Below are 27,004 nucleotides of genomic sequence, written 5' to 3'. Positions count from 1 at the left end.
TCAGGTTAGGTTGGTTCGAGCAAGCCCAGAGATGAAAGCTTAACGCACACAACAGGAACTGGATTCCAAGGCATGAAAACAGCAGCTACGTGAATGCAGCTGCACTGCTGCTGGGCTAAGTGGCTGTACTTCAGTGCGGTGCTGTGCTGCAGTGTGGGAGTTCACCAGGTCCAGGCAGCATTTGATCGGGGATGGGTGTGCAGTGCAAGCACGGCTGGAAAACGATAAAGCAAATATGCAAACACAATAGGCTTAAGTACGATGGTGGATCACAGACTAAGCTGTCACAAAAAAGGCAAACCTAATTCTGGAAAGTACCAGCAGGACTATCACATGAACGAACAACGTAATTATTCTGCTTTATGTTGCACTGACGCATCTTAACTATTCTTTTTTGAGCAGTGCGGAAATAAACAAGAAAGTTCAGAAAACGTGATCTACACAAAAAGTTTTAAGCATTTAGTTTGTTCAGCTAATAAAAAGAAGGCTGAAGAAAGACATGGGAAGTCTTCCAACACATAAAGATTGCTAGAAATGACCCTTCTTTTGCTATGTTCAGAAAAGTGTTAAGAACAAAATGAAAACTGCTTAATTTTCAGACAAGTATATCTATGTTAAATTATTTTCTAAATATTCAAGCAATAAAACACTAAAAGACTGGAGATTTTTGAGATGAGGTTGAACTGGTATCAGCAAAGAAAGATCTAGGTCAGGCCCGCATGACAGCCAACCCAAGGGCTTCTCGTGGCTCTAGAGCTACTTTGCGTGGCTACTGAAAGGTAACCCAATCTGACTGGCTAGTCAAGCCCTCCTGCGGGACACTTGGCACATCTGCACCTTCTCCTGCCACGCCAGCAGGCCAAAGCATTTTCAGAAAAGGACCTGGAGGGAGCTGGAAGACTGTGGTGGGTAAGCAGGAGCGGCACGAGGAAAGCCGCAGGTATGGCATGGAGGGGACACGGCGAGGCAAGTGCACTCCAAAGCCGACAAACCGAAGCTTTTAATGGCCCACCAACACAACGCTTCTCCTGGGCAGTGCTGGCTCTGCTACAACTGTCCTTAGTGCAGTGGGGTTGAAGCAGGAATTCTCTTGAGCCTCCTCCAGCACCACACGTCTCTGATTCCAGCTTTTCCATGATGCCTGACCAGGCACTGTAGCCCTGCAGGACCTGTACAGAGACGGTTCTTGGGAAAGACAGCCCTGTTTTCATACATACTGACTGTATAGCCTTTAATTTTCCAGGAAGATGTGTTAGCATTAGTTTATCAGGAACTTCCCTGTTTCTGAGCCAAAAGAGAGGACAGAATTATGAAAACAGAGTTAAAGTAAATTATTTTAGAAAGGAACACAGCATACATATCATAGATTAGGTCACAGAGTTTCAAGCAGAACTTTGAAAAGAATATTTATTTCATATAATAATTCCTGGAGAGAAAGAAAGGGAAACAACAAGCAATTTTCTGGATTGCAGTCGAGTGTTTTGCAGCACTACTACAAAAGCTGTGAAGCACCTTCCTTCCCGTCAGAGGGCAGTACGTGCACACGAGTGGTACCATTTCCCTGCTGTAGCTGTAACACTACTGTTGAAAGCTAGCTGATAATGCTGCTTCCTAAGCAAAATAATTGTGCCGTTGGTTTAATGATCATCATTTATAAAATCTTCAATCATTTACAATTAAATAATTTTCAGAATGTCTGACTGAATATGTGCTTTTTTTGCTGTATTCATGAAATTTTATGATCTGTACAATGTTACAGTGCAGCAACATCCTTAGAATATGCCACAGACCAACATATAATAATGTATCTAATAAATCCAATCCAACCTTTCCATCGCCTTACCAAATTATCAGGTAACAGAAGACGATCTGTTGGATTTATTAAATTTAAAAGGGTATGTGTTCTTAAGGAGTTCTTTCAGGAAGATGCACAGATTCATGTTTTTCTCTAAAATATTTTAGAGCTGCATTAGGAACAAGTAAGTCTGAGGCAGGACAAATATCTTTTTGTTCAGTGTAAAACTGCAAGACTCTCTTTATGAAGAGAGCCTACGGAAAGACATGATACAGCAAGGGTCTTAAGCACGTATCTGATTTTAACCATGTGATAATTCCTGCATGCTAATCAGACTGGCACCCCAAAGTTAGGCACAGGCTTAACTGCTTTGCTGAGTTGAGATGTAAGCGCACATTTTTGTATCATGTTCCAATTAAGGTCAAGGGTTTATTTAAATCAGGCACTGCAAATTATAAAACCAGATCTTCAGTGATCCAAAAAAAAAAACCATCTGCATAAAAATGAAAGGGAGGAGAATGGGAAACAGTACCTTTTCCACAAAACGTTCCTGTCCAGCCAGCCGTGCAAGTACAGGCTCCGCTCACATGGTCGCAGGCAGCCCCGTTCTGGCACTGGCAGTTGTGCTCGCAGCCCGGGCCAAAGGTTCCCTCGGGGCAGCCTGCAGGGAAAGAATCAAAACCAGATGACGGGTTAATTCTGGAACAGATCAGTGATCCACTGGGAATTGTTAGATACATGGGAACTCTTGCTATTTGCAAAAGAAGGATCAAGGCTGTAATACCTAAAACTGATATGATGAAGTATTCTCCTTGGGGTCCAGATAAAGTTACACTGTTTTTTATTAAGATCTATTTTACAAAAATATCAGCTTGTTGAAAGGCTTTAAATTCTGCACAGATGAGTAACATCATCTGATAGTTGCAAAGCTTGCGACTGGAGTATTTCTGCTTGATGACTCTTTACATATGGGTCTAGAATTGCTTATTTGCATGTATCCTCTGGGCCTTCATCAGGCAGGAGGGGCAAAGCTCCTAACTTCTGTACCTGTTTTTGAGGCCCTATCCTCTTTTTCCTGCAATCCTGATTCCCCAGAAGGTTGGAGAAAATATGAAATGTGGTGACCTCCTTTGGAAAGCTCCAGACTGAAAGCTGCATACTTCACTTTCAGGCTCTGCTTGAAAAATTCAAGCTAAAACATTACATCTGGGGGACAGATTAAAAAGCTACATTTCCACAGCAGTTATGTTAGGAGCTTTAAAAGATTTGCATGGTACTCACAATCTGAAAAAAGAAAACAAACACTTGAACATGCAAATAACTTCTTCCAGCATTACAGGAAAATCAATTAAGAATAGGGCCAGTTGCCTAATTTACATTAGATACTTTGGACAAAGCTGAAATATAGAGATATATTTAGGCTAAACACAATATTGCAAGGCCTGTATTCAAGTTTAAAGGTCTTGTGAACTTCTGTCTAAATGAGTTACGTAGATTATTGCCAGGTCTCTTTAAAAGTGTAGGATTTTAGCATTTATATTAAAAAAGTGATTTTTCAGGCAATCTGGAAAGCATCACAGAGAGCAGAAAACAACAAGGATCCTCAAAGACGAGTCTATGTCTGGAAGAAAGTGGTGTGTACGATTCTGCCTATTCAGCATCCCAGCTGGCACTATGAGGAGCTGGTGTGAAATTCGGTCACTCCGGCATGTTAGCAGCTCTCTAGAAACGGGAGCCCTCCTCTGGGCCTCTTATAGAGGCTGCGGCTGGGCTGGGGTGAAGAAAGATATCGAGGCACCTTAAGTCTCTCTTTGCTTTCAATCATTGCTCTTTGCTTTCAATCATTGCTAGTGTCAGAAAAGGGGCCTTTGTTTAAATGCACGTGTTCTTGCATTTGTAGGTCAAATTCAGTCCCAGAGCTGAACTGGTGCAAAATTCCATTTACGTCACCTCATACTCCCAAAGCTGCATATCATCATGCATACCTTCTGCACTGCTTTAATGAGTAAATATGCAGAAGTGTACTCGCGTCTTAAAAGCTTGATCCTCCTCGGTGTTTATTTTTCACTTGAAATTTCAGTCAAAGTCCAGGGAGAGCTACACAAGGAAAACAGTTTTCCAGGGCAATAATAGGTGTTAGGCTCTCAACTGGGCTTTCTTCAAACCTAAAGCATTTAGCCTGGAGCCGAGACTTTCAAGGTGACGACAATGGGTCAGGATATTTCACAAATGATTTTGCAGCCCACATCACAGAGAACCTGCCCTCTGCTCCAGCAGGCACACTCTGCTGCAATGTATGCCAAGAAACGTTCAAAAGTCAAAGAGAACCTGAGATGATATGCAAAGCTGAAAGAAGAATAGCCTAACCTTAAGCAAGAGTCTAAATAAGCTTCAAGAGCAGAGGAACTGTCAGATGGTAATAAAGATCTTGCCTCCACGGCAGCATAAAATGTTTAGGGAAAAACTGTGGCTTTCATAAGCTTGCACCTTAAAACAGACCTACATTTATGATCAGTGCTTCATACATACATAAAATAAATAACTATATAATTAAAAAGGGAAAAAAAGCAGACGAAAACTTCCCATAACCTACAGACAAAACATCAGGGGTTGCCAAATGTTTTGCTGGTGGTGATGGCTTCTTTGATTACTTTGCCTATGGCACAGAGGTGAAGATCAGCTATCTGGGTGCTTTCTGTCTGCAGAGATGCCATTTCGAGAGAGATCAAGAGAGAACGGTAAGTGGAGCTGACATCTATTTCTCTGGGAGCTGGTCTTCCCACCAGCTGCCCTTCCTGGCCCTCTAAGCTGACAGCAATAAGAGCTACAAGCTCAGCTTCCCAGGGTTTTTGTCTCGGGTCACCATTCCAGATTAATTATTTTGGCATTTCTGTGTGACACCAGCATTAATTCTGCCTACACTACTGGGACTCTTTTAGCTGGGTCTGTGCTACTGACAAATTGCTGAACTGATAGATAAAATAATTATTTAATCTAATAATAATAATAACAACATAATGAAACAGCTTAACTATGTAATTTATTGCCACAGGACGCTTTGGATACCAAAAGTTTGCATGGGATCAGAAAGCAATTAGGCATATTAATGGCAGAAGAATATTAAGGTGTGGTAAGCAGAAATACTATTTCTGTCTCAAGAAGCCCCTGAGTCACAAATTGCTGAAATTGGGGAAAATGTATCAGGAATTTATCTATATGCCTGTTTTTATCCTCTTAGGGCCTCTGCTATTGACCACTGTTAGGGACAGGCTAGTGGAGGACACGGGCCTTTGGTAAAACCACTGTACATTTTTGTTATTAATAAACACAGGTCGCTACATCTTTGTGACTTTGCTTCTGTCATGTATATGTGAAGCATTTCTATGCCTGGTCTTAAAAAGGATTTATGAAGAAAAAGCACATACCTAAAATTGGATAAATATAACTGATATGGAAAATTTTATGCTACAAGCCAGATATCTATCAATCCAATCACTCACATGAAGTCTTAGCATTCAAAATAGCTGTTTAGTCCAAAACAAGTCTGAAAATAACTCTTCTGGAATCCAAATTAGTTAAACTATCTAATCCTAAAGAAATCTGAGATTCCTGGGATGTGGCGTTCCCCACAGACGGCAGACAAGACAGCCTACATGTCTTCCAGAAGGGAGCTGAAGGAAAAACAATTTCCGTTTCTTGGTTCTGCAAGTTCCCCATACTGACCAAGTTGCAACTTACTCCATTCGCAGTGTTTCCCGGTGTATCCTGGCTCACAGAAACAAGATCCAGTGACCGGATCGCAGCTCCCATCACTGTTATTGCAGACACACATGTTTTCACAGCCTCGTCCCCAATGGCCACTATCACAAGCTGCAATGCAAAACAGTGTTTACATTGCAAATGAACCTTGGACTGGGCTAACAGCTAATTTTACATCTAAATGAAAGAACAGAAAAGATGCAAAATGGCCACTTAAAATACAAGCACCGCAGACTAGCTGCTCAGTTGCAGAAATGTGGCACAAATCAACTGAAATAAATAAAATTTTTGCTGATTTATGCCAGATATTAAAGGATCAACATAAAACTAATCATCCATAGTCAGTCTGTATCAATCAATCCATAGTCACAAACACACACCTTAATGGAATGAAAATACAAATATTAACTCACTGTTTACTCAGTAAATACCTGCATAACAAGAATAGCTAATGGGTAAAATAAGACATCCAAATTGGAGTGAAGGATCACTTCTTAATAGTGACAATAGCTAGCTACTGGTACAAATTACGACGGGACAAGGCAGCTTCTTCATCTCCTGAAGTCCTCTCGCTTAGACTGGATGCATCTCTGGAAATAATGCTGTTGTGAAGTACAGGGCAATGGACTCAACGGAGTGTAATGGACGGGCTTGCACGTCCTGTGTTAGACAGCAATTCAGACTTTAAATAATCTACTAGCTTGCCTTCTGGCCTTGAAATGAAAGAAGAAAGTGGGTGCTTCAGATGCATACTCTCTCTGAAAATCTAACCTCTTTTGGGTGGGCGAACAAGGCTTAAGTGCCTGGCGTTAAGACGCTTGCATTTGTTCTTTTGACAAATCAGATAAGGCTTATTCGTTTTTGTGCAAAGCGGTATTTTTATTTTGGTAGAAACTGTTCATTTTGGGGGGAACCAGGAGTGCAAAAGGGGAAAAATAAACCCTTCTCCCTCTCTGGAGAAATGTGCATTTTGTCTCTCCATCCTTACATGAGTGCCTGAGTGCTTCTGAAATTAAACAAACCATTTCAAAAGAAATGAAAAAGAAGAAACCAGGTATTTAAGAATTTAAAGGAAAAGGGGAGAAAGTTCAGCTTCCTAGAATCCCTTGTATAGTTTTGAGAATTTCCACAAAAAGAGAGAGGAGGAAACACAATAACAAAAATTATTTTCAAAATACCGGGAAATGTGGACCTGGACAGAGAAATCTCACAGTCTTTGTTAAAAAAACCTACTGCCTCCATTCTAAAAATCATATAATGCTTTAACAGGATTACGATAATCTACCACAACTGAAGCACAGTATCTCCTTCCTTTCTTGTAGTGATAAAGATGAAAGTGCCAATTACAATACCAGAAATGTCGGAGTTCGGCATATGTTTCATGCCCAGTAAGAGCTGCCTTACTGAGATGCCTGGTCTCATGAAGAGGGTGGAGGCCTGTAAAAACTTTTCCATCTCTTTCCTGAATAGAAATAAAAATTTCTTTGTCATGATCATATAACTCATTAAACAGCCTAAGGATTTATGGAAAGTTATATAAATGCTTGCAAATATTACTAATTGTTTTGATTTTTAAAAAGATGTAAGTTGGTGGAACCTTCGGATTCTCCCAGAGTTTTCCTCAGTACCAAGCCTGGGAAAACAGGTCCAAAACTTACTTCTGTCAACACCTGCAATTAATTTGTATCTTTTATGTTTACAAGACCAAGTTTAGAAGGAGGTTTGTATTCTGTTGGCTTTCTGCAACAGAATCACATAATCACAGAATCACAGAATCGCTGAGGTTGGAAGGGACCTCTGGAGATCATCTAGTCCAACCCCCCTGCTCAAGCAGGGTCACCTAGAGCACATTGCACAGGATTGCATCCAGGCGCATTTTGAATATCTCCAGAGAAGGAGACTCCACCACCTCTCGGGGCAACCTGTTCCAGTGCTCTGTCACCCTCACAGTGAAAAAGTTTTTCCTCATGTTCAGATGGAAGTGTCTGTGTTTCAGTTTGTGCCCATTGCCTCGCGTCCTGTCGCTCGTCACCACTGAAAAGAGTCTGGCCCCATCCTCTCGACACCCTCCCTTCAGATACTTGTACACATTGATAAGATCTCCTCTCAGCCTTCTCTTCTCCAAGCTAAACAGGCCCAGCTCTCTCAGCCTTTCCTCATAAGAGAGATGCTCCAGTCCCCTAATCATCTTTGTGGCCCTTCGCTGGACTTGCTCCAGTAGTGCCACATCCCTCTTGTACTGGGGAGCCCAGAACTGGACGCAGTAAAACAGAGATCAACAGAGATCAAAACAAATCGAGCAGAAAAAATGTAATGTGGAAAGAGAAAGAATCAGACAGGATGGTTTAACATTTACAGGCTACTACTCAAAAAGGGCAAACCTGTACTCTTACACCACCACCCATATGGAGAACCACGCTAAGGTCAACAGAAGGATGCTCTGCTTTTACTCAGAGCAGAATTTCTCCCAGCATTTATATTCACAAGTTAGGGAGGGACCTTAAAACACAAGACCATACACATGGCACTCACTTGTTGAACAAATCTCTCCCAAACAAACTGAAAGTTTGAGAATTAACCTCAAAATTAATCTGTGCAGAGAATGAAAACCAAAACTGACTGTCAGTCAAAATGCCGATGGGACAGATGGCATTGGGCAAAGGGATCCACAGTGTTGAAATAAGTACTTATATCAAAACTTTGCACTTCATCAGCCATCTATTTCAATACTTTGAACCTAGATAATTAAGGATTATAACCACCCAGGCTGTGTAAACCTATAAGCACACCATTTCAGAAATAATAAGATTAGCAAAAGTATATTAAAAAACTGTAATAGAGTAAGAACAAGCAGAGACGGTTCCATACATTTGCAGTTCAGTTCCTGCGAGAGACCGTATGGCACGTGCAGTGAATATACACGGGACTTACGATGTTTGCAGTCACGGCCAGTCCAGCCAGGGGGACACATGCATTCTCCGGTGACGTGGTGACACGGAGCATTGCTGCTACAGCTGCATAACAGCAGGCAATTTTGTCCATAGTAACCGGCAGGGCAGGCTGAAAACAGATGAACAGACTGTAATTTCACCTAGATAATAACTCGGGCACACACCGATCTTTTCAGATGAGACAGCAACAGCTTGCCCCCTAAAACATGCATTAGCTGAATCCGGAAAGGTAAAGAGCAAGAAACATCTGCAATTTGTACACTAGGAGTTTATGGCTGAATCCTGCAAAGTGGGAATAGCTTGAGAGACTTTAGGGTACTTCTGCTGGATGTCAGGATCGGTCGGGTAAGGAAAAGAGTGCTTAGCGCAGGTATGTGAGCTAGGGGCGGGCACATTCAAACCTCCACGAAAAGCACTGAGCCGTTTGGTGACAAACAAGGAGAAAACATATGCCATCGCCGATGTCTTGCATGAAGGAGTGCTCTCCCTGAGGGTCTGTCTATATTAGAAGCGCTAGAGCCATACCCAAGCACACTTCAATACAGATATTTTTAGGTAACACTCAGCCAGCACAGACCAGTTGCTTGAGCATATCCTTAACGTCTCTGGCAGATCTGCCTGGACAGCACTGATGCTACTCCTATGTCCTCACTACTATGATGTCCTGAATTAACTAGATTAAGGAGTATTGCTGCAAAAATAATCTTAGAGTAATGCCATGCAGGCCAATTGGTTGGCAACCCTTGTCAAGCAATCGGAATTACTATGCAAGTATTGTGGCTATTATATACCGTATTTCTGAGTAAATATATCCACAGATCAGGTCTAATGATTACATTATTTTGGGAAGCAGTTTAGCTTGTCATCTGCGTTTGTCTGTAATCTCCCTCTGTCTGGCAAATACTGTCAAATCCAACCTGAGGAATTCTTGAAGCTTAGGGGTACTTTATCTTTAAGCAGTGTTTCTAATGTAACAAATAACTTGTAAAACAGCAAGAAGGTAAAAATCAAACCATAAGCTGAATTTTCAAACTGACTTTTTTTTTTTTTTTTTAACTGAGAAGGCCAATATGATGACTCACAGGATGAGCAGGATTCTCCAGCGTAACCAGGGGGACAGTCACAGGCTCCGGTTTCTTTGTTACACTGTCCTCCGTTCGCACAGGGCTCACAGGGGGACTGGCAGTCTAATCCCCACCAGCCATCAGGGCAATCTATTAAAAAAGCACGAGAGATGCCCATAATACCATTTTCTATTTCAAGACAATTACAGATTTATGCTGTTATTTAAAAGAATGCAAAAATAATAGTAAAGCTAAGCTGGAAAGAGGAGCCTTAAATTGTCTCTATAGATCTACAGTGCCTTCATAATAAACCTTCCAAAAGAATCAACATGACGCCGTATTGCAGCACTTCAGAGCACATTTAAAGATGGACACAAAGGCTCTCTTCCAACTTCCATTGCTATGTGTCTGTTTTTCGGTTTGGTTTCTGATGCAGTAACATTGGAAGCATTTAGACATATCTGAAAAGTGAATTACTGCGCTCAGCAAAGGAAAAACAGGACAGTGGTCTGATGAGAGATTCAGGAGAGCAGGATTGTGTTTTTGTACTTTTGCTTGGCTAAGTGGGGGAAAGGTTAGTCATACTTTGAAGAACTGCATTTCTAGGTAAGCTGGTGTCAGAAATGTATGTGTCGCTCATAGTTCTGTAATTTGGTTTGGCCGATTTTTAATTTCCCATTCTCTCCGTCCACATGCAAGTAAATCGCATCCCACTGAATTCTGAGGAACAAAACGACACACAGCAGGAACATCACAGAACTACACATAACGTAAGTTGGAGGCAGTCCACCGGAAAATGAGAAAAGGTGATTAGCACAGAATAATTTATATGGACAATTACTGCATTTTTCTATAGAGCTTTCATGTGAAATGTGATCATAACATGCCTGTCACATAGTAATGTCTCAGCTTTTTTGTCAGATTTATTAGCACCCCAGTTTTCCCCCATGGTAAAAGCAGAGGGATCGGACATGAGGTGGAGTCCAGGTCTCCCATTCAGCTCTACCTCCTTTGCCATGTGTCCTCTAAAGGGAGCAGTGAGTCGCAGCCTGGGTCTGCCCTGGGCAGATGGACCTCAGGCCATGCAACCAGAGATTCACAAGTGGTAGAGGGGCACATCAAGATCCCTTGGTAGCTCAGTGTCCCTGAGACTTTCTTCATCCCTTTACTCATACCTACGATAATCCTTTCTTTTTTAACTCCTTCCTCTGTTTTGGCTCCTTCACCTGCTGACTCCATTTTCCTAATTTTTTTTTCTGGTTCCATCACATTCCATCCATCGCCTTTGACCTGTGCCCTTCAGCAGCTCCTGAGGCATTGTGTGTATATCCCAAGCTCTGCTCTGGGACTCAGAGCTGCTGCAATGCCCTGATCTCAGCCCATCTTGCATAAATCCAGCCCAGCTTACAAATCACAACTATTAGTTGGAGCAGAGAGACAAGGCAGGATGACTGGACCACACTCCCCCTTTACAAGTGATTGCCCATGGTGGGGGGAGTATGTTCCACTCCAAGACTTATCCTTTACCCATTCTGCAAATGACGCATATTACAGGGCAGCAGTTTTGGTGAGAACAGAATAATTCAGCTTCTTGCCCTGTCTCCGAAGCAAGCAGGCTCCCTACCCTAGCCAAGCATCAAACACACCTTGGTCACACGTAGCGCCAGTTTTCCCAGCTGGGCAGATACACTGCCCGGTCTTTGAATCGCACGGTGCTTTTCCGCAGCTGCAGCTCTGCCTGCAGTTCACCCCAAACCTCCCAGGGTGACAAGCTGTTCAAAAGAAACCCAAAGACATGGTTAGTATAGCAAAATGTTTTGAAGATATTAGGAGGCACCAACAACAATTTCAATTTGAAATTGAGCTGCGTTGGTACAAAGAGATCTGCGTTAACATCATTGGCTCAGTGACCTGTGGTCTGTAATTAACTGTGCAATACAGCACTAGAAAGTCTGTGCCTGAAGCTTGACAAAGAAATATGGCTATCTGGCCAAATAAACAGTATTAGTAACTTGCCTTAATCTTTTACCTCAGTCTTTGAGGGGATGTAAAATCACACAGCAGTTTCCAGTCTCAGCAACAGACCATACTGCTGGTCAGTAAAACAGTCTTCCTTCAACAGCTGTGAAGAACAGCAATGGATCTCCTACCAAATCTAGTTGTCCTCTGTGCTTTCTAGATGAATTCAATAGCCCTATGCCTACATACATATTCTCCATCCTGTATCAGGGATGACAGCTAGCACTGCCAAATATCACTTCAGCTTCAGTGGGGAACTGCCCACTTGCATCAACAGCAAACGTAGCCTCTCTCTTGCCTGAAACTTCTGCATCTGAACACGACTTTCTTTGCTACGCTTCCCCATCCAGCATGTACCTCCCAGGGAAATATGCATTGAGTACCTACGTAAAAGGCATTTTTCTCCATGAAACCCGGGTGGGCAGGGATGCTTGCAGACTCCCGTCTCATGATCGCATAAAACATCAGGAGGACAGTGGCACTGCAGTTTGCAACCGGCTCCATAAAAGCCAGACATGCACTCTGAAAAATGCAATAAACACACAACATAGGCGAGAAGGAGGAGGAGGAGCTGAGAAAACGGAACAAAAGTCATAAAATACTTTAGCAGAAACTTACAGAAAATCCATTAAAATGTGTATCTTAGAGGTGTTGATAACTTAGTTTAAATATTTATTAAACATGTGCACAGACACTTCAAAGAGGTTACTGCTCAGATATAACCCAGAAACAGAGCTGCAGAATGTTTAAGGATATTTTCAAGTACTGAGCAATTACAGAATTCTTTACTCATCTGTTACACCTCTGCTGCTCTCTGTCTTTATGCAAAGTTCAGTGCTGGGAAAGGGACGCTTTCCTCCAGAATTTAGCACAGTAGCAAGAATGCTGAAGGTATCCACCAAATCCCCCAGAACTAGTGCCATCAATCTGACATGTTACTGTGTTCCCGGAGAGTATGGAGAAGAATCTGCGGGCAGGATCTCTACTGCACTACTCCATTGCAGGCTACAGAGGGCTACCGAGACACACAAACATGAATGCAGAATACAATTCTCTTTGAACTACCCTCAAAAGCTACAGAGAATAGGTAAAATTCAAAGACCTGCAAATCTGAAAGAAAAGTCACATTACTGAAATCATTTACAAATAATCTTGCTGTCATAAAATACAGTTTTGCCACTAATTTACTGTCTGTGTAAAAAAAAAAAAAAGAACGAAAGTGAAAACTCCCAGTGTCTTCAGCTGCATAAGAATTTGGTTTCTCAAATTCTGTTGTCATTTGATCAGGCTAAAACTACTATATTCTTAAACCGTGTTCTTACTGATGTCCCTGTGATATCAGTGCTCTGTCATATCAGGCACTCATAGAATTTGTTGCACGAGAAACCACAGACAAAATAATTAGTAGAGCACATTAGTAGTAGTAGCAGCAGCAGCAGCACAAAGCACAGGGGAGGAAGACTGAGAAATAACGATACAGGACAAAGGAATAAACAGACAAAAGAAAATCTGGCTTTCTATTATACCTTTCTGACACTTTTTGCCTTGATAACCAGGTTTGCAGGTGCAAGCACCATTCCTTGCATTGCATTCCAGCGTGTTCGCTTTCACGCACTGACATTCCTCTGAACAGCCAGCTCCGAAGGCCCACCTGGGACAGGCTGCAGCCAGATTAAAAGGAATCATTAACTCCGTAATTATGCATGAGTTATTTAAAATTGCACACTGCTGCAGAATGCAACTGCTGCAAAGCAAAAAAGTTCATTGTACTCCTCAGCAAATACATCCTCATTCATATGACAGTGCCTATTAATGTGTGGGTGTGTAAAATATAGTTTACATGACTCCTACATTAAGTAGTTAATTTGATTCCAAGCAATCTGTGGTGAGTGCAAGAACCAGATATGTTTCAAAGCAAAGCTGGTTGAAGTTCCTGAATGAAAAATATTTGGGTTCACTCCAAGGCGAAAGCTTTCATGAAGAAAACACACAATTATTTTCTCAGTCTTGTATAAATTTTCCAAACAAAACCTGTAAGTGCAAAGAAATTTGACCATCTATTTTGTAACATTTTTGTGCTTTGATTCTTTTTATTCCAATTTCACATTTTGTTGTTACTCATGAGTGTATTAGCATTGCTGGTGTTTGTGTGCATTAGCATACGGAAATATTCCTGCTTCAGGGCCAAAACTCAGATGTCTCAGCTAGGAAGTCAATGCAGAGGGAAAAACTTCTTTAGAGAGAAATTCAGAGAAAAAGCTGAACTTACACGCTTATCACTTTTGTTTTACCATAAAGGGCAGAGAAACTATCATGAATTAGCTACAGAGTGACTACCAACATTAAAAACTTTGGGAAACAGCACGAAGGCTTAGTCAGGCTTGTATGTGGCCTTCATCCCGCTCCGGCCAGCCTTGCTCCTCAGTTCCCACTCCAGCCCTATCGAGAACCACTACGCAGCTCCAACCAGCCTGCAGTCGACGATTCAACCTCACCAACAACCCTAACGTTAACCTGCCCACGCATCCATCCCAGCCCAAGCTTAACGACAGTCTTCACCTTTACGCATCAGCAAATCTCAGTCCTTACGGCAAAACTAATTCCAGAGGAAGAGAAGCTTCTGCGTCTGCCCAGCGTGTGGCACGTGTCATCTGCTGGACTCGACTGCTCCCAGTGCCTCACAGGATGTAAAATTCGGGCCAGACCTCAGCCTGGGAGCTCTCCCTCCAAAGCCAGCTGAGCTACACCGTTCCCAAGCCCTTGCTGACTTTATATCTGATGGGGAATCTCTTTAAGACCGTTACGGTACGCATGTGCTAAACACCCAGATCAGAACACGTAGCGGGACTTACCCAGATGGCAGAAACGCCCGTACAAGCCGGGGTTGCACAAGCAGGCTCCGTAGAGGCGATGGCAGTGGCCAGCGTTGGCGCAGCTGCACGGCTTGTTACACTTCTTCCCGAAGAATCCTTTCGGGCAGCCTGCAGAGAGCACAAACGCGACGCCGCGTCACCGGCTAGGCGCTAAAACAAGAACACCCCGTCAGCTCCCTCTCGGCAGGCGCTACGGGAAAACCTGCCGGGGAAGCAGCACGGGGCTCTGCTGGGAGCCCTTTTCCGCCCTTTTCCTCCAGCAGGGGAAATCGTGCGGTCCCAGGCATGCGCCGCACCCAGCAAAACCACGGAAATCTCATACCGTCTTCGCACAGCTTCCCGTGAATTCCTGGCGGGCAGCGACACTGCCCCGTCACGGGGTCGCAGGAGCCTCCGTTCTGACACTTACAAACGCTGGCGCAGGCCTCCCCATACGTCCCGGGGGAGCAAGCTGCAGAGAAAGCAGGGAAGGTGAATGGGCAAAGCAATTTTTTCCCTCTGCTAGAAATGAAGTGAAATCAGACTTCCATCATCCCAACTGAGCAACGGGAGCACTGCTTTAGTCAAGCAGGCTCTAAACAATGTCATGTTCTTTCTATATAAGGTAATAAGCATGCAGTCAATATTTGCTCGAAAGATAATTTTAAAATGACACCTGAAATAATTAGGCTTACTCAGCTGAAGGAATACCCAAATTCCAACATTCAAATTCTCCCCCATATATTCTCCCCTCCAAATAATGCACGAGGCTTAAGAAACATTGCACATGAAGTACAAAGTTTAAAATCAAAGCACGGTTTTGAATATTTGGAGATAAATATTTTGCACATCATTTTTTCCCCCAAATGCCCTTATAAAAATAATGTTGTAATTATCTAAAATACTCAGTATCTCTGAAATTCCACAGAGAATTGTGTACAAAAATGGATCCATAACAGCATGGGATTCCTTCCTAAAGCTCAAACTGTTCCAGCGTAAAAGAAATTGTGAAATAGAGCATTGCTCCATTATTTGCAGCTTGAGCTAGCTGAGTAAATACAGTTGCGGGAATCATCTGACTTAACTGACATTTTATCAATGTACATTAAGAAACTTGACATTTCACATCAATTTTCTTTCAGTTTCTTTTGTGCATTATTACAGAAATTTAGTTCCAGTTTTCTCAACTGTAAAGTTTCCCCTAAAACCATGAACCATGCTGTATTTTAAGAAAACAAGAAAAAAGAATGAAAGCACTCATATATGACTAATTCATACAGATCATATATTGTATTTATCCTTGTCAATGCCAACTTCGTAAGACTGCAGGTTTGACTAATAATAAGCTTTCATTATTCATTATTCTTTAAGTTCCAAAGGAGAATTTCACTAGATTACAAGCACAGAAATCTATTGTAAATACAGAACAAAAATGTTATCATTATTTATGAAGTGAACTAAATAATTTGAATCCTATCTTGAAGATTTCATAATCTATCCTGAACCACAACAGTGCCATAAAGTAAAAACATCCTAACCTGACAGGTTGAAGTGTCTTAGGTAAACGAGAAATTATCATTTTAGTCCTCTTCATTCCCATTCTCTCATCTGTAACCAGTGCTTACAAACCAAATCCAAGATGGGTCTCCCAAAATAACTATGGGCAGATGGTTGGTTGGTTTCAGTCATTTGCTGTTGTTTCTCCATTTTTGTCTTTTGCCTCCAAAACAAACCTGACAGCGATTAACCTGAAGACCCCTCACTGTCTACCAATGCTAAGTAATAATTCTTCAACGTTTCTTTGTCCCATCAGTGACAACATAGCAAGGACAATTCCCAGGGTCATGGGCCATCACACTACATACTATGAACACAGATGAAGGGGCCCATCTCAAACATACAGAAGAACTGCTTTGTGAAATCTCAGACGAGCAATACATAAGTTTTGCCTAACTGCAGATAAAGAACTGTGCATTGTGCATCAAGAAATAGCCATTCCATCTACACAGGTGGTTTTGGCACACACTTCCGAACCAGTAAGATCTTCTACCAGGAGACAGGAATAAGAAAAGGAAAAAACTTATATAGAGAGTTCTGGCCAAATCAGTAAGAGCATTCTGAAAAAAATACAATTTGCAATATTAAAAATTAACCATCCCAAGGAAATTATGTTAAATAATAATAAAAATGAAAGGCAAGAAAAAAACAGGTCCAAGTTTACCAACACAAGAAAAAACATGGCACCGTCTCTGGGATTCTATAAAGGAAACGTCACATTTAGCATATACGTCGACCCAGACTGTTACACCACCTGCCGGGACAGACTTTTGAAACCCAGCTAAGCAAGCTGCGGAACGAAGCATGGCAGGCGCGCTACCGCACCTTGGCGTTCTTCAGCAGCGTTCCAAGCGAAGAGGAATGAATGCCGACATAACTAGTTTGCAAGGACTACTGCATTGCATCGGATGGCAGTGAGCTCGCTGTTTGAGGGTTCTTGTTGTATAATGCAGCATCCCTTACAATTTAATGTACCACACTATAATAACATTTTGATCATAAAATTTTGATCTGCCAATGAGACAGTTGTACTCTTTGATGACCTTTTCAGATTAAAAGTACAACAGTTTGTTACTATTTCCTACCTACCTACAGTACCACAGCACTAGGACAAAGTCCCTAACATTCAAATGTCATCCAAATATACAGTACTCACTTTCATTACAGATAATGCCATTCCACCCAGGTGAGCAAATACAGCCACTGTTTTCAGTGTTGCATCTGCCTCCGTTCATACAATCCTCGCAGCTCAAGCTACAGTCGTTGCCAAAAGTGTTATCAAGGCAAACTGAAATGAAAAAGTACAGGAGGCTTAGTGAGCACACAGATAAGACTTTCGCAAGCTCTTACCTATCATTCCAGATGCACAAGTGCCAAAACGACATGTGCAGAGCACTGACAGCCTGAAAAAAACCTACTAATGTTGTTAGCATTGCGAATATCACTGGAGCATCCTGAAAGGTGGGTCCAAATGGAGCTTCCCAAATTTTCTTCTTCAAATTTTGGAGTCTAAATGAAAGGAAAGCTGGGACTTCATCTGGAATTTATTCCATTACATACTGTAATTTTCAAAGAGTGCTTAAAATTACTTTTAAAAGCAAACAGTTTGTCTTCAGAAACAGTGAAACTGCATCTAATGTTTAACAATGCTGTGTACAATTAAAAATATTCCCTGGTAGAGGAACATCTTAGTTCCTTGCGAGGCTCTCCATTTTGTTATTTTATTGCAGTAGGTGGATGCTGTGCTATATAAGCATAGTCAAGTGATATTTTTAACAGCAAAGTTTAAGTTATTCTAGGAAAATGCAAGAATAACACTCATTCATTACTTTCTTTTTTCTTCTGGATATGAAAAAAGGATATATTTATAAGGAAGAACTAAGAAATACCAAAATGCATTCTTCCCTCACCTTCCCTGCCTTCCTTTCCTCTCTTGCACACAAATAAAAGCACACACACACACACATGCACTCTCATGCTCTCTCGCTGTGGTGTCTATTAACAAAGGCACAGAAAGTAAATGTTAGTCTTTGCTAAAATATCTCAGTGACATTAAGATCCTAACCACATGGTCAGTCTATTGCCTGACAGGTTTTATGGATGTAGTTGGAGGTTTTTTGGAAGGGGATTTTGAAAAACACCTGAAAGCAAGTTGGCAGATTACTTCAGCTAAAAGTAAGTCAGCAGGTTGGTTGCTTTTCACCAGCAATTTTCTATGTAAGGCCAGATTTCCTCTAGGTCCCAGCACCCAACTGTTCCTTTTTATAAACCTGAACAAATGCCCAAGCTTTCAGAAACAGTCAGAATCCCAGTGTTCCCACTTTGAACATGTTGAAAATTCATATCAACAGAAAAGAATACAAATTACCATTAAAAACATCATGTTTCCAAAAAATCATTCAACCCATAGAAAAAACATAATCACTTGCAACAGCTTATTGTTTAAAGAGGGTTCTGGTTAATATAGATTGCAGCACAAAAACACATTTGAAAGGATAAAGAATAATTTAGTATTTGGGAGGTAAAAGAACTTACTAAACCATTACAAGCTTCATTCCTTCATCACCTTTGCCTACAAACCATCAAATGCTGCAAATTCTCAACTCTAGAAAAAGTGCAGATGCTCAGCTATGAGTTATAGCACCCAAATTTATGTGGCTAGACATGAATACAAAATGTAAAAACTGGTCAATCAATATTTGATTGTGGCTTCTGTGCCTGATAATTTTGCCCGTGGTTATCTTATTTGTTCGTTTCCCAGTTGGTTATCAACGTCACTGAGTCCAGCTGGATGCTATGTGATCTGCGAGGTCTTCACAGTTGTGTTTATGTACATAAGTTAAACCTTTGATTAAAGCCAAGACCAGTTCCTGAATCTGGCTGGATGGCACAGTCCTTGGATGAGCAATTAGAGCTCATGAGACTTTACAGATATAAAAATCATAGGACATAAATAACACACATAAGAAATCTCATTCCTCCCTCATGAGGAACCAGCACATAATGCACTCATCAAAAAGCAAGCACAGCTTTTGAACTCACGATGCTCTAAGTGATGAAGTTTCCATGTTCAGCTGGAAACACAGGTGAATCACGAATGTCAACAAAGTCTCGGGGGAGTAAAAGCTGTTTGCTAGAACACGCACATGATGTGCTACATGCACTCACTGCTATGGCTGCGTATACTCACGTTCTTCTAGTTTGCCACCAGTTGTGACAGGCCCCTAAGTCAGCCAGAGCTTTAAGCAGATACATCTACGCTTTTTCCTTAGAACATGCCCAAACCATGGAAAGGGATCTGAATCTCTAGAGGTAAATTGTACCTTATCGCAAATGGGAATGACAAACATCTTAAGCAAAAACTCTCCAAGTAGAATAAAAGGGTTTATAAACAACAACACTCCACCTTTTCAAGAAAGCTGAAGGGAGCAAGATGGATATTTCCTATGGGCTTGCTCTCAGTACAGAAGCTTTGGTGGATTTTGTGCATTGCAATAAACTCTACACAGTTCCCTCTCCGGCAGCATGAAAAGGATCTGCCTGTTGCCTTTGAGGCTTTGGAGAACACACCCTGCTTTTTGAAGAAGTCTCCCATCTCTTACTTGTTGTGCTGCTCGCTTTATCCCTGCCTCCCTCCTCTTGCTTCCCCACTTTCCCCCTAGCAGACTCCAACAGGAGCAGCCAAGACGGGAGCTTTTCTCCCCGTTGCCCAAACAAATCCTATTTGAGGGAACAGAATATAGAACAACATATAACAAATACTACTTTTCCCCCTCTGTAGCTATATGGGAAAGTGGAGTCTGTGCACTGCTGTAGAGCTCCTGGAGTCCTCCGAGGGCAGCCGCTGCGGGCTGCGCACCAGCGAGAGCCCTGCTCCCGGGAACACCTCCTCCCAGCAGTCTTGGAAGAGGGCAAGAAAACAGACTTAGCGCTCAGTCTTCCTCTTCCCTTCCTGACAGCTTCAGCCTGCCTGGTTCAGCTTCGTTCTTTCTCCAAATTCTCCTTCCGAGACTACTCCCCCGATTTGCTGCTGTTACGGGAAACAAAACTCTTTCACTCACCAACTCTGTGTACCAGCGTGAGCTCTCCTCGCTTGTCTTCATCCTCGTAGAAGGGGTCGAGTGCGACCGTGTAGCGAAGGAGCTGGGGCGGGCGCCGGAACTGCAGACCGGGAATCCCCGCAAAGTCCATGTCCACCTCCACCTCGGCACTGCCTAGCGCTAGGACACACACAGCGTCAGGACCTCAGCCCCAGTCTTCATTCGCCAGACCTTCCCCATTTACAACTTTTCTGTTAGATTTTTCAGCTGATTTATTTTATGGTCTGCATTTAGAAGCAGAGTTTCTGTTATCCAAAATAGAGAAAAGAAAGAAAATGCTTCTCTTTCTTTTCTTCTGGAAATGAACTCTGGACCTGGAATGATCTGGAGCTCAGGCCAAGGCCATCTTCACTATTGTGCCAAATTTTAAATTGGTAGTTTTATTATCCTTATTTGAAGTTTGACAATATTTATAGTTAATTAAGGTTATTACTTTAGCTTGTTTTGGAGATCAAAAATATAGAGTGAGGTTGGTTTTTCAACTCATCTTCAAAAACTAAAATTTGAGCCTTAAAACGATAGGAAATCAGTAGGCTTTCTTTTTGCAGTTAGATAAAATACCAAACTCTGGCCCAAAGTTTAGCAGGTATTAAACTAGGTTATGAAACTAAGTAGCTAGGCTAAACTTTTTTTCTGGTTACATTGGCAGAAATCCAGAATCACACCACTGACTTCAGTGGAAAACTTGCACTAGTTCATCACAGGAGAATTTGGCCTTTTTTTTTTCCACAGGATATTAAACTTCTTGATAAAACAGTACAGAAAAATGTCAAAATAGTATTTATTTCTAAAAACAGAGAGCTTACGTTTTCAGACATGTCCAGGGGATATAAATGTTCACCTTCCATTAATTTCTGGCAAAGCCAATTGTTTGAATATGAACTTGGGCTCTCCATGCTGCATATAGCACTACCCTGGCCATGTTTAAAGATGGCTTGAGTTGGCCTCCCAAAATCCCAGGGTCTCCGAAAATCCTGGTTATGAATTCATATTCTCAGTGAGAAATATTTAAAGGACTTCAAGAAGTAAAAATAACTTACCAATGCAGGACTGTCTGTTAATACCAAGCCTGTAACCCTCCTTGCATGCGCATTCATACGATCCCAGAGAATTAACGCAGAAATGGTCGCAGTCGCCATTATCGAGATGACATTCATCCACATCTAGAAAACCAAATATAAATGCTAACTAGGCACAGGTACCTCTGATTGGATAGTGCAGTCTAAGCCTAGCTGCATCTGAACAATTACTCTAGACATACGAAAACCCTGTTTTGTTAGTACTTTGGGGCTCTCTGTTTCTCCCCTAGTATTGAAAACATTAAAACATTTCAGTGCAACATGGAACAGATTGTTTCACCTATAATTTTGTCTTAAGTAAAAACAGCTGCTTTAAGCTGTTAAGCTCAGCTGATGATCCTTTGGATAGTTTGGGGGCTCTCCTTTTGCAGAAGCAGTCTTTAAAACATGTCAATATAAAGTGTGCGTGGAGAGAGGAGGGAAAGCTCCCCTGTGCTGACCTGTCTCCTACAGCCCTGCTTGTCCATGCTTGATGCTGAGTTATTACTCTATTCCAGTGTTAGCAAATGGAAATCACATTTGTAAAACCTTATCAGCAAAGCTGGCATACGGCCGCCAAACCTCTTATTAGGGAAATTGCTAGAGAACACTGGAATGAGCTTCGAAGGCTTGTCTTCCTTGCTCTGCTGCGCTTAGTTAGACAGAGGCATCAGTATTAAACCACTCACCGTCGCAGCCGCAGCCATTGGCGTTCGGCTGGAAGCCCGCTTTGCAGGCGCACTCGTAGCCGCCCACGTAGTTGATGCAGAACTGGGAGCAGCAGGCTTCGCCGCTCGCGCACTCGTCCCGCTCTGCAAGGAAGGGGGCAGCTCAGCGCAGCCCCCAGACACAGTCTGTGCTGCAAAAAACCCGCTCCCAAGGATCCACGCTCAACGACTGCTACGAACACGCTGCTGCTCATTTTAGCTGTCACAGCTTTGGTAGGTAGCTATCGCGCTTCTCACCAAATGCCTTTCTATGTCTTCCTCTCCTGTTGCCCACATGAAATGTTGTCTGAATCCTGACAGCAGCCTGGCTCCTGCCTTCATCCACAGCAGTGGATATGCGCCACATCTAAGGAAAAGCATCCTGTCTGCGAGTCTTGGATGCTGCTAGGTAGTTTATAAAATAGACAACATCAGCTAGGTCTCACCAGCAAATAAACGGCACCTATTTAACAGCAATCTACGTATAATCATTTGCCCTTTAGTATGTTCAACCTTATTCAACGTAAATTAGCAGGGAAACAAAGCTCTGATCCAACAGAGTATTTGTTGGCAGGGTGAACTGTTAGGTGCAATCGTACTTTTTGATAAGGGATAGACCATTGCCTTATTGTGCCTTGTGTCCTTCTGGAAATTGGTATGGTTGGAGCTGCTGTCCTGATGATTAGATACAGGAATCAAGCTGCTATCTGTTAACTGCAGGCTCTCAGCTGATCTCAGCCCTTTCAGTCTGTTGAGTTATTCAGTAGCCATTCAAGGGGTACCTTGTCAATGCTGAGTTTGCAAAAGGCTTTTCAACATTACCTAGATGAGCAACCACAGATGTGAAAGGTCAGTGTCTCAATTAACCTTGGAAAGAGTACCAGCGTTATTAGGAAACACTGACAACAGAAAGAAGAGAAAGAAAATGTAATTAATCAATGGAGGGGAGGAGGTCAGCATGAAAATGATTAATGCAGGTTATTTGAACGTGGCATGTTTTCCAGAAATGTCACAAGCAGAGTTTCTCTGCAATATTTCAGATGATATCTTGCTCTGGCTTCTGTTAAGAGCCCATTGTCCGTGGAGGAATGTGAAGCGTGCATCCAACAAATAGGATTTTTTTGCTGTTAAGAACAGCTTTTCACTTCCTCAGCCTTGCCAAAATCTTCACCTATGCTCTCACTTCCCTCGCTGCAGCCAGAGTAACTGTTTTCCCTCTGAAATCTCCATTAGCAGGTCTCTGAACGCCAGCCTGGGCAGAATGCTGCTCTAAGTTCTTTCAGGTATACAGAGAAAGGAGACTGGATAAGCCCACTCCAGCGAGTCTCTGCTCAGGTCAGGCTCCAAATCTGCCTCCTTTCCCTTCTTCTCTTTCCTTTTTTAAGCTCCACTGTCAACCATCCTTACAGGCCTTACAGTTCGTCTGTCCTGCACTTGGCTGTTTTGACGCAAGTCTGTAATGCGTCTCCTATTCGCAAGATTTCCTGCCCTCTACCTCTCTTCAAATCTTACTATACTTTTCTGTGATGCCTGTTCCTTTGGAGTTGTTTTCTCGTCTTGGCTACTTTTTAAATTTTTAATGGCACAGCGACAGAAACCCTAAAACAGTACGAAATACAGTTTGCATAGCAAAAGCTATAAACACAAAAAATCACATTGTAAAATTGTATGAAACATGAAGGAATTTTTAAGCTCATCTCTTGAAATAAAAACAAATCTAATTCTACTGCTTTCACTTCCGAAGCGTAACTTCTCACACAGCCAGGAGTGCAATCTCATCAGTAAATCTGATGAAAACAGAGCAACTTCCACAATGCACAGTGGAGCCTGCACGTGAAACGCTTCTGAAAAGCAGTCCTCACGCTCACAGCTAGAGCCAATCATCTCCTCCAGCAGCTGGCTGAGGAACGCAAGGAAAACAAATCACGGAAAACCCATGCTCAGGCTGCACACAATGAGATATTGTCACGACAATTTAAGTTGCACAGAAGTGTCATTTTCAATTTGGGAAGAAGAAATTCTTCTCCTCACAAATTAACAAGCCCACCAAGCGCACAGAGCAAGGCAAGCTGGAGCACCGACGAAGGAAGTGCCAGAGGACAATATTAATTAAAACTTGTAAGAGAAGGGAAGGGGAGGGAAAGGTATTTCCTCAAGTGACAGCTCTCCTCCAGACCTCCCCTGGCAGAGGAGACCCTCCTTCGTTCTGACAGACCGGCGACACCTCCTCCCTTCTCCTGACAAGACGCAGGATTCATCATAAATTACCTGTGCATGTTTTGCCGTCCGAAGCAAGGAGATAGCCGTCACCGCAGGAGCAGCGAGGCCCAGCGCTCGTGTGCTCGCAGCGATGGGAGCAACCACCGTTGTGGTTCTGGCAGCTATCGACAATTTCCATTTCGATGCCTTGCAGAGAGATAAATCAAAAGGATGTTAAAAAGCAAGCACGGGAGGCGAGTAACTGGAGAATAACTTTTCCATAAAAAAGCATCCACAAACTAACTGCTGTAGCAGGAAATATAAACTAAGCTAGCACGTACACCAGAGAACAGCAAATTTTGGAGTCACTGAACACTGGATATATGTCTTCTTGTGTCATAACAGTGGATACTTTTGACTTCAGTAATGTGAAGCTGGCTCACCGTTTTAGTAGTCAATCTATTACGGCAGCGTTCACAGGTTTCTGGAGATTTATGTTTTGTTTGAACGTAACAGTGAATTCTGCCCTTGCTCCAAAGGAGAAAAGGAAGCATTTGAGAAACGCAGGCAGCTAGACAGAGAGGTCTTCACAGCTGAATCTGCCTCTCTCATTTTCCAAAAAGTAGCTTTCAGCTTTGTACGCGAGTGGGAGTCAGTTTCTAAAACATCCACGAACGCAAATGCCTTCTACGTTTCATAGCAGAGTTCGGCTCCCAAGGCTGACGACTAACCAGGAGCACGTAGGACAACCTGCATGTTTTGGCCTTCGACGCCCGCTCCGGAGGGGGCATGGCAACTCCGCTAAGGCTTTGCTCAACACCTTACAAGCAAAGACAGAGCGCGGGGAGGACGCCCGCCCGCCTGCCCCCTTACCCTGACGGAGACCACCCCAGCCTCCACCACTCGGCTGCACTGCACGGGGTCCTCACTCACAAACTTTTGGCCAGGTCTTCTAGCAACTCTCACACAGGAAAGGAAGCGTCTTTCCACCTCACTCCCACCCACGTACTTCAGTAAACAATTTCTTTACGTGGAAATTATCTCAGCCATCTACTGTGCCGCAGTTCTTCATCAGTAAAACCGGAATAACAGTACCTCTTTATTTCACAAGGCAAACAGGAGAATAAACAAAGATTGCAAATTGCTCCAAAACTGTGATAATTCTGATCAAAAGTATATGCAGAATGTTTTTATTTTTAGGGTTTGTTCCGTAATATCGTACATAAGGCACAGAAAATCATGACCACAGACATTTGCTGATCATCAAGAAAAGTATTTTCAGAAAATCACAATGAAACCTAAGCAGTCTAAACCACTTTTACTGTCCCCATAACAGATCATTTCCTATCTATGTATTAATTGTATTTCCTTTACCATTGCACTATTCACAGGTCCTCATCGCCTATAAAATATTTCACCAGTATCTCTCTCTAATGCTTGGGTTTTGTTTTTAATTTATGTCAGTGCTTTGAAACTGATTTTCTTTCTTATTAAATATTTCTTATACATAAATTCTTAAAGAATGCATTCATTCTCTGGCGTGCAGGATATTTTCCTAAGGAAATTCTGCCGAAAGTTCTTGCACAGTATTATTAGGCTGAACAATCTTTGCCTACCTCTTTGCTAAAACAGGCCATGCTTTTGTCTGCATTCCAGTGAGCTTATGTTAGGTCCATAATAACACCAACTCTTCCACACCACCTCCTTTATTAATCTAAATTTATCCTCAAGGACAGCCCAGGACTAGAAGTCAGTCTCCTTCTCAAAAAAAGCAGTACTGCTTAAGAGACCCTGCTGGCAAGTATTAAGTATGTGAGGGGGGACAACAGGGCTCAGCATTGTTTTAGTTCGGGAAGTTTTAGTTGTATAACTATTTTTTTCATCCCAAATTTGCTTCCTTCCCCCCCTCCCTTTTTTTTTAATAGCATCTGCTTAATAATGTCAATAATCTCAGCAGAAAACATGAGTAAACCTTGACAGATAAAGACAAGAGCAGAACATCAAGTTGGTTTTCTATTGCATCAGATCCAGAACACAAGAAAACGGGGAGATGGGGACAGGAATGAATATATTTCGTAGAATAGCTACTGTATATTTTGGGTAGCTCTGGAACAGAATTCATTATACACTGAAAAGAAACCAGCAGGGCTATTTGCTCTTTGAAATGCAGTAATTAAAGACTGTGAACACAGGCTTAGGAATGTATCAACTGCAAAAGTGGCAACAGCATACGATGAAGAAAATAATATTAAGCTTGAGCTTTTGCATACATTTATTTTGCTGGGAGTTCTAATCTAACTGAATTAAAAATGAAGCATAGCGTTTTCCAGATAAGATAGCCTGAAAAGCATAGCTGTAAAGCTGTCACTTACGGTAGCACTGCTTTCCATCAGCCCCTAGCTCAAAGCCGGGATTACAGGCACAGGTGAAGGATCCCGGAGCGTTCACACAACGATGAGCGCACCTGGCTCTCCCTTCTGCACACTCATCAATGTCTGTGAAGCAGAGACATCCATTTGGATATTAAAATAAAAAACAACATCACTCTACGCCCATATGGATATACTTCCAAATGTCCACTGAAAAGAGCATCTTGATTTTAGTCCGCATATGACAGCATCTAATGAATCCAGAAACGCTAAACCCACAGCACTGCTCTCCAAAATAGTTCTTTTTTTTTAATCTTAACACTGCTGACTCTGAACCTCTCAAAATGAGTATTTGTAATATTAAACATTAAATTACAGTATTGGCCAAGGTGGCTTGTTTATTGTTTATGTAATGCAAGCAACAGCAAAAGAAGCCACCTGAAGAACTCAGAAAAAAAATCCTATCTCCTAGTTCCCTAAAATTATCACTAGGTCCTCACAGCCATGACATTAAAATTGATGGAGCAGGAAATATCTGATTATTTCATCAGTGACAATGATTTGGATTAAGTGG

General features: G+C 42.2%; 1 protein-coding gene across 1 annotated transcript in view; it reads right to left on the bottom strand.

Moving 5' to 3' along the window:
• The window catches only part of LOC106500349 (multiple epidermal growth factor-like domains protein 6), a 214,467-nt gene that overhangs the window by 31,927 nt on the left and 155,536 nt on the right, over window positions 1–27,004 (bottom strand). The window contains exons 8-22 of the mRNA XM_067301588.1: window positions 26,434–26,556; window positions 24,131–24,268; window positions 21,845–21,967; window positions 21,138–21,260; window positions 20,059–20,217; window positions 17,154–17,285; window positions 14,784–14,912; window positions 14,441–14,569; window positions 13,115–13,249; window positions 11,976–12,110; window positions 11,216–11,341; window positions 9,588–9,719; window positions 8,486–8,614; window positions 5,534–5,665; window positions 2,328–2,456 (exon numbers count right to left, since the gene is read on the bottom strand). Coding sequence (XP_067157689.1) covers window positions 2,328–2,456; window positions 5,534–5,665; window positions 8,486–8,614; window positions 9,588–9,719; window positions 11,216–11,341; window positions 11,976–12,110; window positions 13,115–13,249; window positions 14,441–14,569; window positions 14,784–14,912; window positions 17,154–17,285; window positions 20,059–20,217; window positions 21,138–21,260; window positions 21,845–21,967; window positions 24,131–24,268; window positions 26,434–26,556 — 1,974 coding nt within the window. The remainder of the gene's footprint in view (window positions 1–2,327; window positions 2,457–5,533; window positions 5,666–8,485; window positions 8,615–9,587; window positions 9,720–11,215; window positions 11,342–11,975; window positions 12,111–13,114; window positions 13,250–14,440; window positions 14,570–14,783; window positions 14,913–17,153; window positions 17,286–20,058; window positions 20,218–21,137; window positions 21,261–21,844; window positions 21,968–24,130; window positions 24,269–26,433; window positions 26,557–27,004) is intronic.

The sequence above is a fragment of the Apteryx mantelli genome, chromosome 9 (genome assembly GCF_036417845.1).
Source record: "Apteryx mantelli isolate bAptMan1 chromosome 9, bAptMan1.hap1, whole genome shotgun sequence".
NCBI classification, from domain to species: Eukaryota; Metazoa; Chordata; class Aves; order Apterygiformes; family Apterygidae; genus Apteryx; species Apteryx mantelli.
Note: the sequence above shows the minus strand (reverse complement) of the source record. Positions and strands in the feature narration are given on the sequence as shown.